Source organism: Typopeltis vanoorti, chromosome 2 (assembly GCF_054136105.1).
Source record: "Typopeltis vanoorti isolate ZY-2024b chromosome 2, IOZ_Tvanoo_1.0, whole genome shotgun sequence".
NCBI classification, from domain to species: domain Eukaryota; kingdom Metazoa; phylum Arthropoda; class Arachnida; order Uropygi; family Thelyphonidae; genus Typopeltis; species Typopeltis vanoorti.
The window spans coordinates 21,783,684-21,800,290 of record NC_143550.1 but is presented as its reverse complement, the minus strand read 5'-3'; the positions used below and the strand labels follow the sequence as shown (position 1 = coordinate 21,800,290).

Below are 16,607 nucleotides of genomic sequence, written 5' to 3'. Positions count from 1 at the left end.
ATGTACAGGATATCGAGTTTTATAAGATTCTGCACTAAGTCCCTGCTAAAGAAATTTAAGCATAAATAAAAACTGGTTATCGCAGTTAATTAAAATCAACTACGATAACCCGTTTAAGCATCGAGTTTGTAAGGCCCTCTGGATTATATTTTCCTCAGATGGTGCTCGGTCTGTATCAACGCTGTCCTTGGAATGATCGGAGTTCGAATCGTGTCCAGAATGCGAAGAAACTCCTTTATAAGGGCTTTACAACCGAAGGTGTGTTAGGCGATCCCATATACAACTGGTAGATTTTTTCCACACCCACAAACTCCAGTTTTTCATTCCGAAAAAAAAAAAAAAAAACCGGTTGGAGTTGCTTCTGTCGAATTCTAAATACCCTGCGAAATATTTCGATGCGAAGAGGGATTTAGGCAGTCGCTATTACACACAACTTGCCTGAGCGTACCTTCATTGAAGAAACTGAACACCTACTCGTAGAGGAGTTAGCAATGATGCCTTTCGGTGTAAAGATCTGGATTCGAATCCCATTTAGGAAGCGAAAACATAAGAACTTTTAAGTAATGGGTGAATTACCGATTTCATATGGAAGTTATACTTCCCCCCCTCCCCATATTTTTAAAGTAGGAAAGCAGCTTAAGTTTGAGGAAAACTTGCCAGATAGCGCATGCAATTTACAAAATACTTCAGCCTCATAGCCTTACTCACTTTCGCAGTTTCAGCTAAAAAACAAAGCTGAGGCTACGAGGCCAGTGTGTTGCATCTCTTAGTTGTGTTTATTCTTCAGGTTTGTTTTCCTGTTTTGCAAGATGAACAAACCTGTCACCTCCATACGAGACTTAACTCCATCTAGTGACAACGGAATAAACAACACGAAAATCCGCTTGTGTTTTAAGTTTTTTTGGGTACTTTTCATAAGTCTGAAGGTGGTTTTTCCCTTCAGTAGCCTCCGACCTCAAAGTGTTCCTGGTGAGATTTTTATAGGATAGTTCACCATTGCTTTCCCCAACCCTCCCAATTTTATCCGGGCTCGGGACTGGCACATGACTTGGACGTATTCATGACTATAATCCATGTATGTTCACGGGCCAGTTTTCCTGTTCTGGGGGAACGGAAACCCGAGTTTCCGGATGAAAAAAAAAAAACCTACCTTCATATGAGACTGGCTAACTCACCTTTCGTCGAAAGAGATCAGATAAAGTTCCTCACGTCACTGTCGAACCCAGGTCTCTCCGACCAAGGGCTTCGTCTATACGGACTGAACATTAAGATATCATTCATTGAAATAATCAACCTGAGAGCAATTAACTCAGTTCTGAGAAGAAAAAAAAAATTAATAGCACGTGAATGATATTGACTCAGCGCTGCCTAACTGATAGGCGTAACACGATATTATCATCCCATGTATATGGGTTTGGCTTGTGTACATTCGGATGTATATTCCCCCCATTCTCCACTCTATTATATTGTTGTTGTTTTTTTTAATTGCATTAGGATATTTATTCAAATAGTAATGTAAAATATAAATATATTTTCCTGCTGTTATAATAGAGCTTTTTTTTTTTGCTACTAATATTTTTGAATTTTCTAGAAAGGCAGATGTCTCAATGTCATTTATATCATTAAAGGCCCTTAGAATTCATTGAAAATTCGAAATTATGACTTTGAATTGCAGTATTTGTAAAATGTGCAACCGTACACATCTTGCAAATATTTGATTGTGTCACTGACCTAAGAGGTACGGAACTGCAAAGAAATCATTGAACAGAAATGTTAATACATCGTTAAAGCAAGTAATAATTCTTTTAATACTTTTTTATATAATGATCATTAATACTGCAATAATTGATGGAAATAATGGCAGAATAATGAAAGCTACTAATGCGGTCTGATATCCTCTCCTAAAGTTGATTTTCTGAAGCAAGTTAAAAAAAAATAATATAGTTCAAGACACAAAGAAAGAGATTAACTTTACGGCGACAAATAAACAACCCTTTTTGTCGCGAAATGTCTTAAACGAGAGGCAAGCTATTTGTTTATCTTCACTTCTGCCATTGCCAGATGTTTATTTATTACTTGATAAAAAGACGCGTTTTCATTATGTGCAAATTAAAAAGTGGGCGCGCGCAGTTTTTCAAGCGTACTTCGATTACTTCGCAGTATTCACTGCCATATTGACTTGTCAGCCACCGAGACCTCTTTTAAAATAGATGAAATCGAAATGCCACTGTTGGAAATTTCAGGGCTGCACGTGGCATTCTGAGCGCGAGTGTCTGCCTGCTCTGGCACAGGATGACCGAGATATTAATGGATGCTCTACTATTTTTAAGGCACCTTTCGTGCAGGATCATTTATATTAGATGCGTCTTGTTATAAATATCGCCGAAAACACTGCAAAGAGTTTTCACTTCCCATCGGTGTCGGTGAACTGAAAAGTCACCTTAAAAATCTGATACAACGGCACCCACATAAAGAAGTTGAAAGGGGGGGATTGATTCCTGAATGGTAGGCTACCGAGAAACGGTTGATGAGCGCACAAACAAGCTGCGTGAATGCACACCCCTCATTCACCGAGCTTAAACATCCTGCAACCACAAAGTAGCCGAATTAAGATGATTTCCCCAATTTTGACGGCCAGCCTATACTTAGTGGCGAGAGCTTGCCAGCATACGGTGTGATTTGGGGCAGAAAATCATAGGTTTGATGCCATACACGCACGTGGCGTGCTCAGTTAGTGGTTCGTGTGTCTGCTGTTCCCAACACGCGAACAGCAGTTTAAGTTGTTTCCAACTAGAGGAAGAACGGACAGCTATTAAACAATAGACTATGGGTGGAAAAAAGAAACCCGAACACATCGGATATCTCACAGCTTTTTTTTTATTTGGTAAGCGATGCTCAAAATCGCTAATAGGACAGCTTAATCACCCGGCGAAGTTTTTTTTTTTTTTTAATTCTTTCATGCCATCCTACATCGGTTGGAGTATTCTACATGAAAAACTTGTCAACTGATCGAAGTCTGTCTTTTGAAACCAATTTGTGGAATATTCGCAAGTTTGAAGGACATTCATAGCAGTTGGTAACAAACAGAAATGTGACAAGAATTCCGTGGAGGGACGGGGCGGTTAATATTTACATTTTTAAGAAAATTTAAAAATTATTATAGAGAATCCATATAAGGTAGAATGCGGGATTTATTATGATGTTTTTCCCACTCGCACTATCCGGGCAGAGAAGTAGGCTATAGTAGGTGTATCGCTGCTTCGGCACCCACTGGATATCAACCAAACTTAGAACACCCTCAACAAAGAACTGCCAGACAGTCCCAGTACAAAAAATGACCTCTGCGTTTGTTGTTTCTGTGCCCTGATAACTTCCGACAACACAGGCTATCCTCCTCCCCCGCTGAGATGTCTGTCTACACGCCTGACACGAGCGATCCAAAGTTCCCTTCACAATGGCAGTGTTTTCCCCATCTCTAGTTATAGCTCAACAACTGACACCCGCCTCGAGCCATCAAACCACACTAGAAAGGGGGCGTTCACCGAACGTCAGTGACCGTTTCTTTTAGTTGAGCGCGATCGTGCTGGGAAACATTCCCAGTCAAGACATCCATTCATTCATTTTGAACAAAAAAGAAGACAAACTGCCCAAGAAAAGGTTTTGTAAGCAGGTGACTACAATTAGGTGACGCCCCGATGGTTCACGTTTTTGCATCTCATTTATGCTCAACACTACCCAGCACGAGTTGGATTTTGCAACAGGTTACCTAACACTAAGGGAGATCGGGGAAAGGAAGTAGGGGTGGGGGAAGAGGAACAAATCTTTCTACTTCCTTCTTACAAGAAAATGTATACTAAGCTTTAGTCGCATGATTCTCAGACAATCACTAAAGAAATGCGCAAATTTAGCTCATATAATCTCGTGGTGTCCTAATATATAACATTTTTTTTTCTTTTGCTGAACTCTCAACATTCCAAGTAGAATATTTCTCAATAATACTATGGTAAGCACGTGTTAACTCTGGAAGACGAATCTACAATGCAGAGTGTGTGATGTGTAGCCTTGAAAGGTTATGACAATGGAAACATTGCTCAAGAGAATGCTTGCGAGTATTGAATCTAAATAATGAGTTAAATAGCTCGAGTCCAAGATGCAATTGAACCTCGTAAAATTTAAATTGGTCGAGACCTCACTCGAAAAGATTTCGACAACGTTGAAAACTGTGTAGATATCTACAAACTCCAAAATGGCTCCAATGCGGAATCGATTATTTACCGGAAGGTCTCATGTACAGAAATGGCTTTTATCATTTTAACGTCTGGAAACAAGAATCTCAAGAACAAGAAATGAAACGTCTTAGTAAAATCCTAAATAGCGTCATGCAAAGGGACATCCTAGAAATCATTCCACTGTTAATACTATTCATGTGTGATTAGTTAATCGCTTTCATTACGACTGCAGTGACACGGCTTTCAATGAGTGTTACGTATTAATTACACGAAATGTCAGCAAAGCGTACATCAGAATAATTATAATAATTAGGCTTAATAAGCGTTTATCATAATTCACCACAGTAGCGTATCCATTGAGTTCCTCTTATTGGGAAGGATTCAATTTTCTTCTCTCATTATATGCAATATTTTATTTATAACCTGCACTTTAAAGCATTTAATTATTTTAAAATATTTTCTCAATTTTTAAAAATATTCTCATGAACATTTTCATACCTCATTTAACAGATATAAATTTCGTCTTGAATTCAATGATTAGATTAGTAGTCACGTGGGCTATCCTTCTAAGGTTTCCCCCCCTAATTGTTGATCAAATATAAAATTAATCAGTTCTTAATAAATGCAATACGCGAAAATTCATAATTCACCATTGGCTGCGTGCAGAGTACGTCACAACTAACTCGTGAATCTCTTTTAACACTGGGCTAATACTTGAATAGTGGGGGGGGGGATCATTAATTGTTAGTTTAATTATTTTCTGATTGAACGATTAGTCTATTTTTTTTTTTTTTTTAGTAAAAGTACGGTTACCACTTATTAGTGGTTGAGGAAAGCGGGGGAAACAATTTTCTTTAAAATATGCTTTGAGAACAGACTTTTGCTTAATCACAGTTCAAGTACCATAAAGATGAAGATTGATTTGCCCCAGTAGCAGAACATTCACATATTATGACATGTAAAGTAAAAGGATAACTGAAGGAAATAGCAAAAGATAATGAAGACACAGTGTGCCACCTATTGCCTAAATCTCTTTGAAATCTTCTAATTTTATTGCTATTTGTCTTCATTTTTTTTTCTTTCTCAACGAAAGGACATAGGCAGAGCAGACGTTACTCTTGCAGCTTTGCTGGCCTCTACCCTTAAGAATAATTTAAAAACTGCAGCTCGGAAGGATTAAAGAGAAAAAAAAATTAACTCTTGACTCCACGTTTTTGCTAGCACTGTATTGGGTCAGAAAAAGGGAGTAGAGAAGTGTGTGTGAGAGAGAGAGAGAGAGAATCCGGTCCTCCATCTACTCCGTTGCCTAGGTAACGAATGCCCTTGTGTCTCATCGTCAAGAAGAGGGGAGGGGAAACAAATGGTGGCAGTCATCCTTCTTAGCAGGTGTCTTCCGTCTTTGTGTTGTACTCCCCTATATGTTCCCCCTAAATCCCTCCCTCCCCTCTTCTGTCTGCAGTTTAAGGCTCTGCCCTGGAAGGTGGGAATCGGACAGCACTAGGGTGAACGCTCGGTGACAATGATAAATGCTTCAGACGCCGGCTTCCTGCGTGCCAACTCCGGCTGCGTTTCATCCTTGCTCCGCCTTCTTGCCGGAGAAGGCGGGCTTCTCGCGCTCGTAAGCATTTCATGAGAAATGCAGGATATTGGGGTGGTTACGTTATTTTCCGCCAAAGTACAGAGTCCTGTTTGCTGAAGATTGTACCTTTTTTTTTTTTTTAATATCCGTATGTAATTATTGGCTTCGGATGTATTCCGATTAGAGATGGAACGCATAATTGAAAGTGCCGCAGTTGTAAATCAAACACACGTCGTCTAACCCTTCATTTCTTCGCTCATTTAAACCGTATTCTGCACAAAAACGTCTTCATCTTTTCATTTGCATAATTTTTACTTATTTAAACAATTGTGCCTCCTTTTGAAGCAATTTGCTAACGATATTAAGCGACGTTCATCATTTATTCTGTGCCAGTTCTGTTACAGGATTCGTCTCGTGGTCGATTTTATTGTTTCAGTAGCGCCATGGCAGGTGCGTGATAGCTGGCGCGGTGAATATTGTTATTTCTGCCTGTTTCTGTTTACTCATAGCGAGGCCCTGTTTAACACAAACAGCCCAAAGGGACTAACGTGAAATTGCTTTTAACAAGAAGTGCATTCATTTTTTAGCTTATTGACGGTAATTGCCAGGTTGTCTCAAGTCTTAATAAACTAATTAGCTCTCTGTTTTCTCAGCTTCTCGTCTTAATTAACAGCAGCTCCTTACGAGGCTGTTGAATCACCATCCACCTTCATTGTCTGTTTCCTATATGGTGACATTTCTTGGTTTCAGTTTCTTCTTTTCACTGCGTGAGAGTTTTCAACTGCTGACATCTTTTCGTTTGTTATGATGAGCTGCACACTTCTGAGCTTCTTTGTAGGATTTGTTTTCGTATCGAAATGACTGCTTGTCTCGCAACGAAAAGGATAAACGGAGAGAAAAATACATCACTCTATGCTAATTACTCCTAAGGAACATTCACACGTGTTGCCATCTTTTTTTTCTCTCTATCTATCTGAAAGAAACAAGAGTGTGTGTGTGCGCGCGCGCATATCAGCAAGCATGGAGAATGACTTTATATTTTCTACAGGAGAAAGCTGGCGCGTATGAAATGACTACACGTGGCAATTACGTAGAACTGCTTCTTATAACGTGAGGTAGCTTACGTGTAGTCTAATATAAAAATGCTCACTTAATACCTAATTTGCAGACGGTGTGTTTTCACTGACATCAACCCCATTTATGCAGAAACAAATATAAAGATGAAAATAATAAAAGCTCAACGAGCACTTAATATAAGGCCTGTATTATTGCGAGATATTAAAGAGCGTTTAGGGGGAAGATCCTATTCAATGACTGGTTTTCGAGTAGCTAAGTAGGGGATTGCAAAATAAATATTTAAATTGCAAAATATTTAAAAATAACAGGTGTAATTAACTCTATATTTAAACGAAACCTAGTTCAAAAACAAACCAGACTAAAAGTATGCAATACATTAGCCCTACCAGTCTTAATGTATGGAAGCGAAATCTGGACAATAAAACAAAAAGACAAACAAAGATTAACAACAGCAGAAATGAAGTTTATGAGAAAAAACTGCAAAGTATACTTTATTTGATCACAAAAGAAACGAAGAAATTATGAAAGAATTAAACCAAGAAACGAAGAACCAGTAATAGAAAAAAATAAAAAATATAAACATAAATGGATGGAACACGTTCAAAGAATGAAAACTGAAAGATTACCAAAACAAACCTTAAAGTACAAGCCATTGGGGAAAAGAAAACCAGGACGTCCTCTAACGATTCAACGATGACTTCTAAGGCCGGAACAGGCCACGCTACGCCTAAATCCTTGATGCTAAGTGGTGGAAAAGACCTGGATTCGAATTGCGTCTAGGACGCAAAGAACCTTCATCAGAACTTCTCACTTTGAGGTGTCAGGGTTTCTTCTCCCATAAATTCAGGATTTTCAACCCTCAAAACAGGAAACAGGCCAGAAGAACACACGCAGTTTACAGACATGATATATTAGCCTCGTAGTCAGTTGCTTCGGTCATCAATCCAAAAATTCCAGCAGCTCAGTTAGCCAGTCGAATGGAGACTTCTCCCATAAAACAAAGAATCGCGATTACATGGAATTAACAAAGGTCATACTAGCCTCGGCCTTGGACTTTGTTCAATATGGACTTCTTCTCACATGTCAGACTCAGAGGCGTGTGAGAACTAACTGGCACCTAATTAGTGCTCCAATAGGATTGAATCCTATCTGCATATTCATTGGCGATTTACCTATCTTGCCAGATTAAAAACGCCAAGCTTTCCTGAGGAAAATCCTGCAAACTAATCCCTTCTTCAATTGAAAACGCTTTATGAAGGTTCCTAGATAGAATTCGAACCCTGTCTCTCTCCAACTAAAGGGCATTGTTTATATCAGTTGAGTCTAAGAAACTCTCTTCGATGTAATAATCAAAATATTTCTAAAACGTGATCAGGTTCCATGTGAATATCGTATTATGTTTATCGAGTTAAGTCCTCTTTAAAAGTCTAATCCTATTTATTTAGGGAATATTGACGTCATCATTTTGACTGCTCCATCTGTATGTCCATACAGATAGATCAGTGCTATAGCCTGTCTTTTCCCAATAAATGTATTCTTGAATATCATGCCAATGATACGGTCGAATTTGAGTGTTGGGAGTGGACAATTTTTGGTGCACGTGTGTTTCTTACTACGATATTTCCTATGTAGGCATAGTATTTCTCTCAGCAATGCCAACTACTGCAAAATTAATCTTGCTCATGATACTACGTTTTTTTTTGTTTAATTTTAATAGCGCTTATTGTAAATATATGATGCATCTCAATACAACAAATCCTGCTGTTCAATATGTGATTGGGTTGGATTTGTTTAATTAATTGTGTACGATTTTGTTTCTCACAAAGGTATGATTTATTACTAACTTTTTGGCTAGAACTTCGTATTCGTTATCAGATTTTTGGAAATCCATACTTTATATACGAAAATACTAGAAATATTACGGGTACTACAAGGAATACTGTCCTTCTTACAGAAGTTAAAATGAAATATCTGCCAAAGTATCTGCTACAATACGCCAAAAACTATTGATTCATTTTCTGCGTCACGTTGCATAAATTGCATTTGAGTTCTGCCACGTTTCAAATGCGTGCTTCTTTTTAATCACACGAGTGAAAAACACATGACTGATCTCATGCGTCAGGTCTCGTGCTGTTACCATTGTTATTGAATCTTGACAACATTATACTCGCCGATTCTAAACTCCACAAAACAGCTTTGAAATCTTTCAGTGAATAGCTTTACCTTCAAAGGAACTCCTGAATCGAAAATGGTTTTGACATTTTTTTTAAAACTTCTACTTGAAAAAAAATAACACGTTTTGTGAGCATCTACGGTTTTTCTATACTTTGGATGTTATGTATTTACATGGGGCATTGGTTTCCCCGTCTTTTCCAAATCTTCGAAAGCCCAGATAACGAGTAATGTGCAACCTAGCAACCGTTTTCTCTCCATTACATATAGTAACTACTCGTTTCCCGCACTCCAAGTATCTCCAAACTTCGTCCGGTTCTTAAACTGAGAAGCGCCAGCGAGCTTATTTAAGTTGGGCAAACTGTTCCTGGGTAAATATCAGCAACAGGACTGCTGCGAGGCATTCTAATCACCTCACGCGTCTACCTCATCTTGTTCGGTGTCGCGAGCACCAGAGTTGCTTTTTTGTCTGTTTGTTCATAGAGACGGCTGGAACTGTGTGTGTGTGTGTGTGTGTGTGTGTGCCCGCGCGCGCGCCTAGTGCACGTTTGTGCGTGTGAACGCTAGTTCTAACTGAAACACACCCTGGAATAGGATTAATCTGCTTTCGGCGGGAATTGATCGGTGAAGGCTGCTGGTAGATAGAGCGGGATGTTGGGTTTTGGTCGTTCTTTGTTGGGAACTGTGCCATCTGAGGCGGGCTATGATACAGGGCCGCTGTGGTAGTAGAAATTGGTGTTTTTCTTGCTTCTTCCTGCAAGGAGTCGCTAGTTAGCGTACTTGGCAGGGATGGCGAGTATACGTGGTCTGATGGATCAAAATGTGTGTGGGTGTCGGAAAGGACGGCTGTTAGTTTTATTTAATACGGCAGGTCGGCCTCTTTCTTGTTTTCTTTGACAACATTGTCTAATGAAATATATCCAGCCGAGTGTCTGCATTATTTCATGCGATGCCCACTTCTCTTTTAATTTTCCGACTTAGTTTCATCGTTTTCTCCCCCTAGAAAATTTCTTTTCCCATTATTCTTCCTTTCAGTTGTATGTGAGTAACTAAAATATATCGTTTAAATAGAGCAATTTTGCATATTTATCCAAGCATGCTTGAGAAGAAGTGAAAGAAAAAATCCGAAATGAAAAAGTTGAGTTCAGCGCAAATAAAGTGAAAACGATCCTCACAACCTCTAAGACAAATAGTTGACAAATCATGAGAACATAATACGGATCTTATTTAAGTCCTTGTAGATGAGGAAAAAAGGTGTATGACACGGTTCCAGAGGAAAGCTGTTCAAAAACGCTACAATTATATGATGTAAAGGGGACATTATATCGAGCATTACGTAGAATATCTGCACTTAGAATTGTAGGAGGTAACAGAAAGATGGTTTGATGTTACGTTTGGTGTGTGACAAGGTTGCACATTATTTCCATTCTTATTCATCATCTATATGGATCACATTATGAAGGAAAGCAATATTAAATCTGATATCCAAATTGGAGACGCTGGTCTTAGCTCTTTCCTTTATGCAGATGATGTCATACTCCTAAATAAATCCAAATGGAGTCTGCAGGACCAAACTGTTGTAATAAATTTGTGTGAAAAACAGCATTAAAAAGACAAGGACAATGAAAGCATCCTGAATGGAGAACCTATAGAACAAGTAAAATATTTCTGATATTTAGGCAGATTTTTTTTTTATTGAAGAACGACAAATTAAATATGGAAATAGACAACAAAATTAGCAAAGGTGTTATGGCAAGAAGTCAAAATGAATAAATTTATATGGAATAAGAGAGAAAATACTCAAATCACTAAACTAACTATATACAAGACAGTGGTGTTCAAACTAAAATACTTGATGGAAGGCCGGGGACTACTACGGGTATGCAAATTCTGAGGAAAAATTAGGGAATTCAACCTAGCAGTTGAAACGTCAAATGGCAGAATCACTAAAAATAAAGACGACTGAATTCGGCGTTGATTGCATCTAGGTAGCAGGGCTAATCTAAGACGAAATGGTGAATCGGAAAGGAAAGATTAGCAGCAAAAACAGGTGTTTGTTGCTTGGAAAAAAAAGCACCCCGAGGAAGACCAAGATGTAGATGGAAGCACCTTACAAGACCGAAGTATAACACGTAACAATATCGGATTCATTTGGATTCGTAAGAAGTTAGCAATAATACAAACTTTTCAGGTAGCGCTGTCATAATATCCTGTACACGTCAGGAATTTGATGAGGATGATTAAATAATTAAGATTTTATTACAAAGAATACTGACAAGAAAGTATACTTAGAATTTCAAGATTAGTATTGTTTGTGCCGAAGTTAATAACAGGGCCGAAACATTGTTGGTGATGAAGAACCGAAATAGAGATGCCACACTCATTCTACTGAACTTGAGTTAATATTAACGCATGGCCATTAGCTAAAGTTTAGGGGAGCTTCGGTATCTTCTCTATTGATCTAAAATTTTATTTTTTTAGCATTATATATATTTGGATCCTTAATATTGCACATTAAAAATCTTGAACCTGACATTCTGTACATATATTATCATTGTTAACTCTGCAGCAGTGATTTTAAATCAGATGTTTTTGCAGCCTGTTGGACGATTGGTTGGCAATTAGTTATTATTTGCCAAAACCAACAGTAATAAAAAAAATGAAAATGATTAAGCTTTTAAATTTCTGTGAGAGCACCTTATATGAATTCTGGGTGCGGTCAACAAACCGTCATCGTTATAAATGTGTAAAGAAGGCATAACAGATTAAAGTACCCGATTCTCTGAAGGTCTACGAAACGTAGTCTTTGAAACCCAGAGCTACTAATGAAATATTTGGCAATTGCACTCACTCACTCTGTGCATTGGATATTTCGCACTTGGCATGACGCCAGAAGAAAGACAGCGCACAACATTTAAAAAAATGTACGAAAGAAGTCATTTCATGTAAGTGTGAAAGCGTATCCCTTAGTTTAAGAATGTCCACCACACTACCAAATACGATGTACCCTATCCATACGATTCTTGGTCTCTTGCATACGCAGACAATTAAAAATTCAAAAGTTCATTTTAACTATTAAAAGTGACTTTTAGTTACACCAAGTATTATTCTATCATTAACCGTACTCGGAAATTTTTGCTGAATTAGAAAGATTACTCTTTACTGAGCAGCAGAAGGCATTTTTTTTCTCTATCTGTGCCTTTCATATGACCAAGTGCATCATCATCCTTCCTTTTTGACGGGAAAGCTATGAAGGTTGATGCCGACAAATATTCCACCTCACATAGCGAAAATATTCTTGTTGTCCAACAGCCCCGTCGCTTCATTGGAGGACTCTATTTTCAGTAGTGAAGGCTCGGTCTTTTATGACCAAAATTCAGCTTGCTCCGACATTACAAGCCGTCGAGAGATTTGGTTATTACAAGTCCTTTCCCCCAGTCGCTCGGCTGCATACACAGACATGCCATATCTGCCCTTCTCCAGTCACGTGACCCCCGCTACACACCAACCGGAACCTTTACCCCAGGAGGACGACGTGATGCCTCGTTTAATTTCGCGCTCCACCGACCAGCAGCGTCCGTAGAAGCGAGCGGCGAAGGGGGGGAGGGAGAAGAAGTGGGGGAACGGAGAAATCACCTTCTGTTGGGAACGCCGAGATGCGTTCATCACACTCATAGAATGCAACATGTGCGCTTGATTTCTCTCGCCTCCTGACAAACTCAAGAGAGGGAGGGACGAGAGGGGGGTGGCTTATAGCAAGCAGCATCTCCTTGCGGGGGAGGAACAGAAGTCTGAGCGTGTTATCACAACACAGTTAGTCCGAGATAGGATGTTTTCCTGGTCGTAATAGACCTGCTAGGTTAAAGGGTCCGTTTTTACAGGCCCATCTCGGCATTTTGCTCCCAGAACTATTTCGCCACAGTCGGAGGATTTGCTCTTCTTAAAAACATGACAAAAAAAAGAAAGCATTGACTACTCATATAACTCGCGCATCTTCGTTCTTTTTATCTGACTATAAGTTAAAAAGTTATTCCCTAGGTGGCGGGCAACGAATACTACTAGACTGAAGTACTCAATTTGCCTAGAAGCCATTTCGTTTAGCATTCATGTAATTCTTCTTAGCATCCCCTTGCGTATGTTGTGTTGAACGCGTTGCATTACAAATTCCGTTGCTTACTGCCATTTTCTTCCATTTATTTTCCAGATTCAGGCAGTCCTGGTGACTTTGGTTATGGTACTCAGCCCGGGTTCTACGATTTCTTCCCGGGGCAGCCTCCACCAGATGGCATGGGATTTCCGGGTACACTGGTGTCGGCTGGAGGACCGAATCCTCAGCCACCGAATCCCAGTATGGAACAACCCCTGCCAAGTGCAGTTGGTCCAGGTAAGCGTTAACTGTAATATTCTTACGTTATATGCGCGCGCGCACAGAGAACCACTCCTTAAGATATTTTTTTCTTCTAGAGGTTTTATTTTCCTAAATATATGCTAGTAGATGTGTTGTGTGTTTATTCATTTGTTGTCACCGAAACGAAAGAAATATGCTATAAGTTCGATACGCTTAATTTGCGAAAAAATAATCTGCAGACTTGTGGTACTAAGAATTCTAATGCGCACAGTTTACGGAACCGAAATCTTAACAAACCAATTCACAAATTATTATTACATCATCTTTACAAAACATTCTAGGCATATTTTCCTAATTTATTTAAAAAGGGGCCCTGACCCGAATGATTTTCTGCTGTAATCATAATTCCGCGTATACTCTTGCTCCTTAACTAAGATTCTATAGAGAAGGGGGGGAAAAAAAGAGTAAGCTGTGATTGACTTCCGCGGAGAATATTTGAAGCCACCTCACAACCATGCTGATGCCAAGACACACACTTCTTGAGGCGAATTATTTCGGTACACGTTGATGTTGGTCAAGCATCCACTGCGCCAGTTGACGAGCCTGGTCGTTGATCATTAGAGACGAACGGTCAAAAACTGGTGGAGTGAAAGGCTCTTATTTCACCTCCGAACTGTCGGTCACGCAGTCAACCACCTTTTCTTTGTCCGTCAACGGGCCTCGCAATGGAAGAAAGCAAAGATTTATCGACGTTACATGTCAATAGGTGTCGTTAGTAGCAAGTCTATGGACATACTCATTTTGCTGTCTCCTTAAATTGATAGGTGAATTGCCCTAGCTGCTCCTGGACTAATTAATCGATGTACAATAGCGAAGCGAGCAAATATGAACCCATTGGGAAATTCGATAATTTTCCTCCCTGCCCGTCTTCTTCCCCCGACCTCCCCTTTCTCATAAAGGCAGTGCTGTTAAATCAGCGGAACCGACGGCAGCATACATACGTCCTGTAGAACAATAGACAGTTCGCTTTACTCGTAAATGCGAAGAAATAAAACTTTCATCATTTTCTTCCGTATTCTCACCCCCCCCCTCGAAAGAACGCGTAAAAACAGCGGGTCTATAAACGTGGGTCATTAAGAACAACAAACCGTATGGCTACTATTCAGAGAAAACCGCCTAATTTGGCGCGAATCCCTTAATTAAACTGTGTTTTTCTCCTTCCCTGCACCTCCCGCTCATTAATATCGATATTTCGCTGATAGTAGAAGGAAGGGGGGAAAAAATCCAATACTAAAAAAAAAAAAAAAAAAAAAAATTCTTTAAGCAGCTCCGTACCGCCTGCCTATCTAAAATCGAACGACGGTTATTAGGAGTTCGGGAGTACGTGAGTTACTGAGGGTTTTGTTTTAAGTTTTCTGTTATTTCTTAAAGCAGTAGTTTTTTTTTTTTTTTGGTCTTTTATTATTGTTTGCTTTCTTGTTTATTTAACAGGCAGATATTAGGTGGGATTCAGATTCGAAACTAATTAATAAAAAAAAACTCAGTGTTCTGGTGTAGGCAAACAGAACTAAAATAAAAGTCACGATAAGTTGTAGGACTTGTCTGTAGGTACTAAATCCTACATAAAATAAGTGATAGCGTTTATCATTAACGAAGTACATTTCGAGCAAGCCAGTCGCAAAACTAAAGCAGTCATATGCTGAACGACGACTTCACGCGATAGCGCGAGTGTTGTGTTTTGACGTGAACGTGGCTGCAGATAAGAATGAGTGCACGAACTGCTGCAATACAATGTTAAATCATACAAACAGTAATTAATATGAAATTTCGATAAAAATCCAATCGTTTAATATAATTGAGGTAAGCTTTTTAATAAATCTCTTATAAACCATTTCATTAGTTCTTACGCTGTGTTCGAAATTAGTAAACTGACTGCGTCGCAGTACGTGGGATTCAAGTAGAAATCTCGAAAAACCAAATTCATAATATAGCCCTCAGTGTTTTTGACCGTAACGAATGAGTCAAGTTGGTAATACAAATGACGTCATTATGAAATGATCTTACGTGCCAATATTGCAGCAGAAATGCATTTATTCTACTTATACGTGAAAATACACTGAAATTAACGCCTTGCTTTAGTTAACAATTTCGATGGGTGATTGCGCCAGAATACTTCAGTTAAAGTATTTGACTTATCATATGACCACCAGCAATTGAAATACATTTAAATAAAAGAGTAATTCAAAAGTTCTCAAAATGCCCGATAAAATGGAACAGAATTAATATTATCCCTGAAGTAGCTCCCAAATGCTACTTAGAATATATTTTGATGACTGTTTTATATTTCGGTACTGTTGCTCATATTATTTTATTTTTCTTTTTGCATTGAATAGGTCCAGTAAACCTAGGAGCGGATGCCCCCTACTTGCAACCTCATGGCGACCTTCTGTCCCAGAGGTCAAGTCCAGACAGTGTCCTCAGTCTACCGTCAGTAACGGACGCTTATGGAACTCCTAGGTCGGCGGCAGAGAATAACTTCCCTAATACTTTGTCTCATCCACCAATCAGCGAAACTCCGGTCTGGTGACATAACGCAATACTAACGCCCCCTGTCGAGCATTGTCCTGGCGACATCTGTGGATGCCTCTGTCTTCGTACTCCCAAACTAATCACTTGGAGGAAAGGAAGCTGGTTCCATATCGAGGAACAGAGCGAGCAACCACAACAAGAATGACTTCTATAGAAACGCAATCCCGGCGTCTATGGGAAGTGTGAATGGGGTGTTAGTTTTTTTGTTTGATTTTTTTTTCCTTTTTGTATCTTACGTGTTCTGATCCAGAACAGCCACTTTAACTGTCATCTTGAACATCTGGTAAACGTGCATTTTCATCGGAACTCTTCACTGCGGTTTGACGTGCGGTCAGGAACACCGAGTGGGTGAAGGTTAACTCTTCTATTTGCGAAACCGCCAAAGGGACCGTAGACATTTCAGCTGTATCGCAAATCTCGTCCAGGACTGAAATGGAAACCCTTTACACGGATAAACTCGGAGACTGTCGTTAGCAAACAATACTCACCACACTGCTGTCATCTTTGAGGGTCACTGCGGACGGACAAATCTCGTGTCTGAAGTACAAATGGGAACAGAACAAACAGCTGTGCACTCGTCGAATAGAAACGAAGATGAACTTCTGGTTTTCAA

At 39.3% G+C, this 16,607-nt stretch overlaps 1 protein-coding gene across 1 annotated transcript in view; it reads left to right on the top strand.

Moving 5' to 3' along the window:
* The window catches only part of LOC150108869 (LIM/homeobox protein Lhx1-like), a 190,589-nt gene extending 174,597 nt beyond the window's left edge, over positions 1 to 15,992 (top strand). Inside the window, exons 5-6 of the mRNA XM_090414420.1 lie at positions 13,262 to 13,441; positions 15,799 to 15,992. Of these exons, the coding sequence (XP_090270546.1) occupies positions 13,262 to 13,441; positions 15,799 to 15,992 (374 nt within the window). The remainder of the gene's footprint in view (positions 1 to 13,261; positions 13,442 to 15,798) is intronic.
* Positions 15,993 to 16,607: the final 615 nt, after the last annotated feature.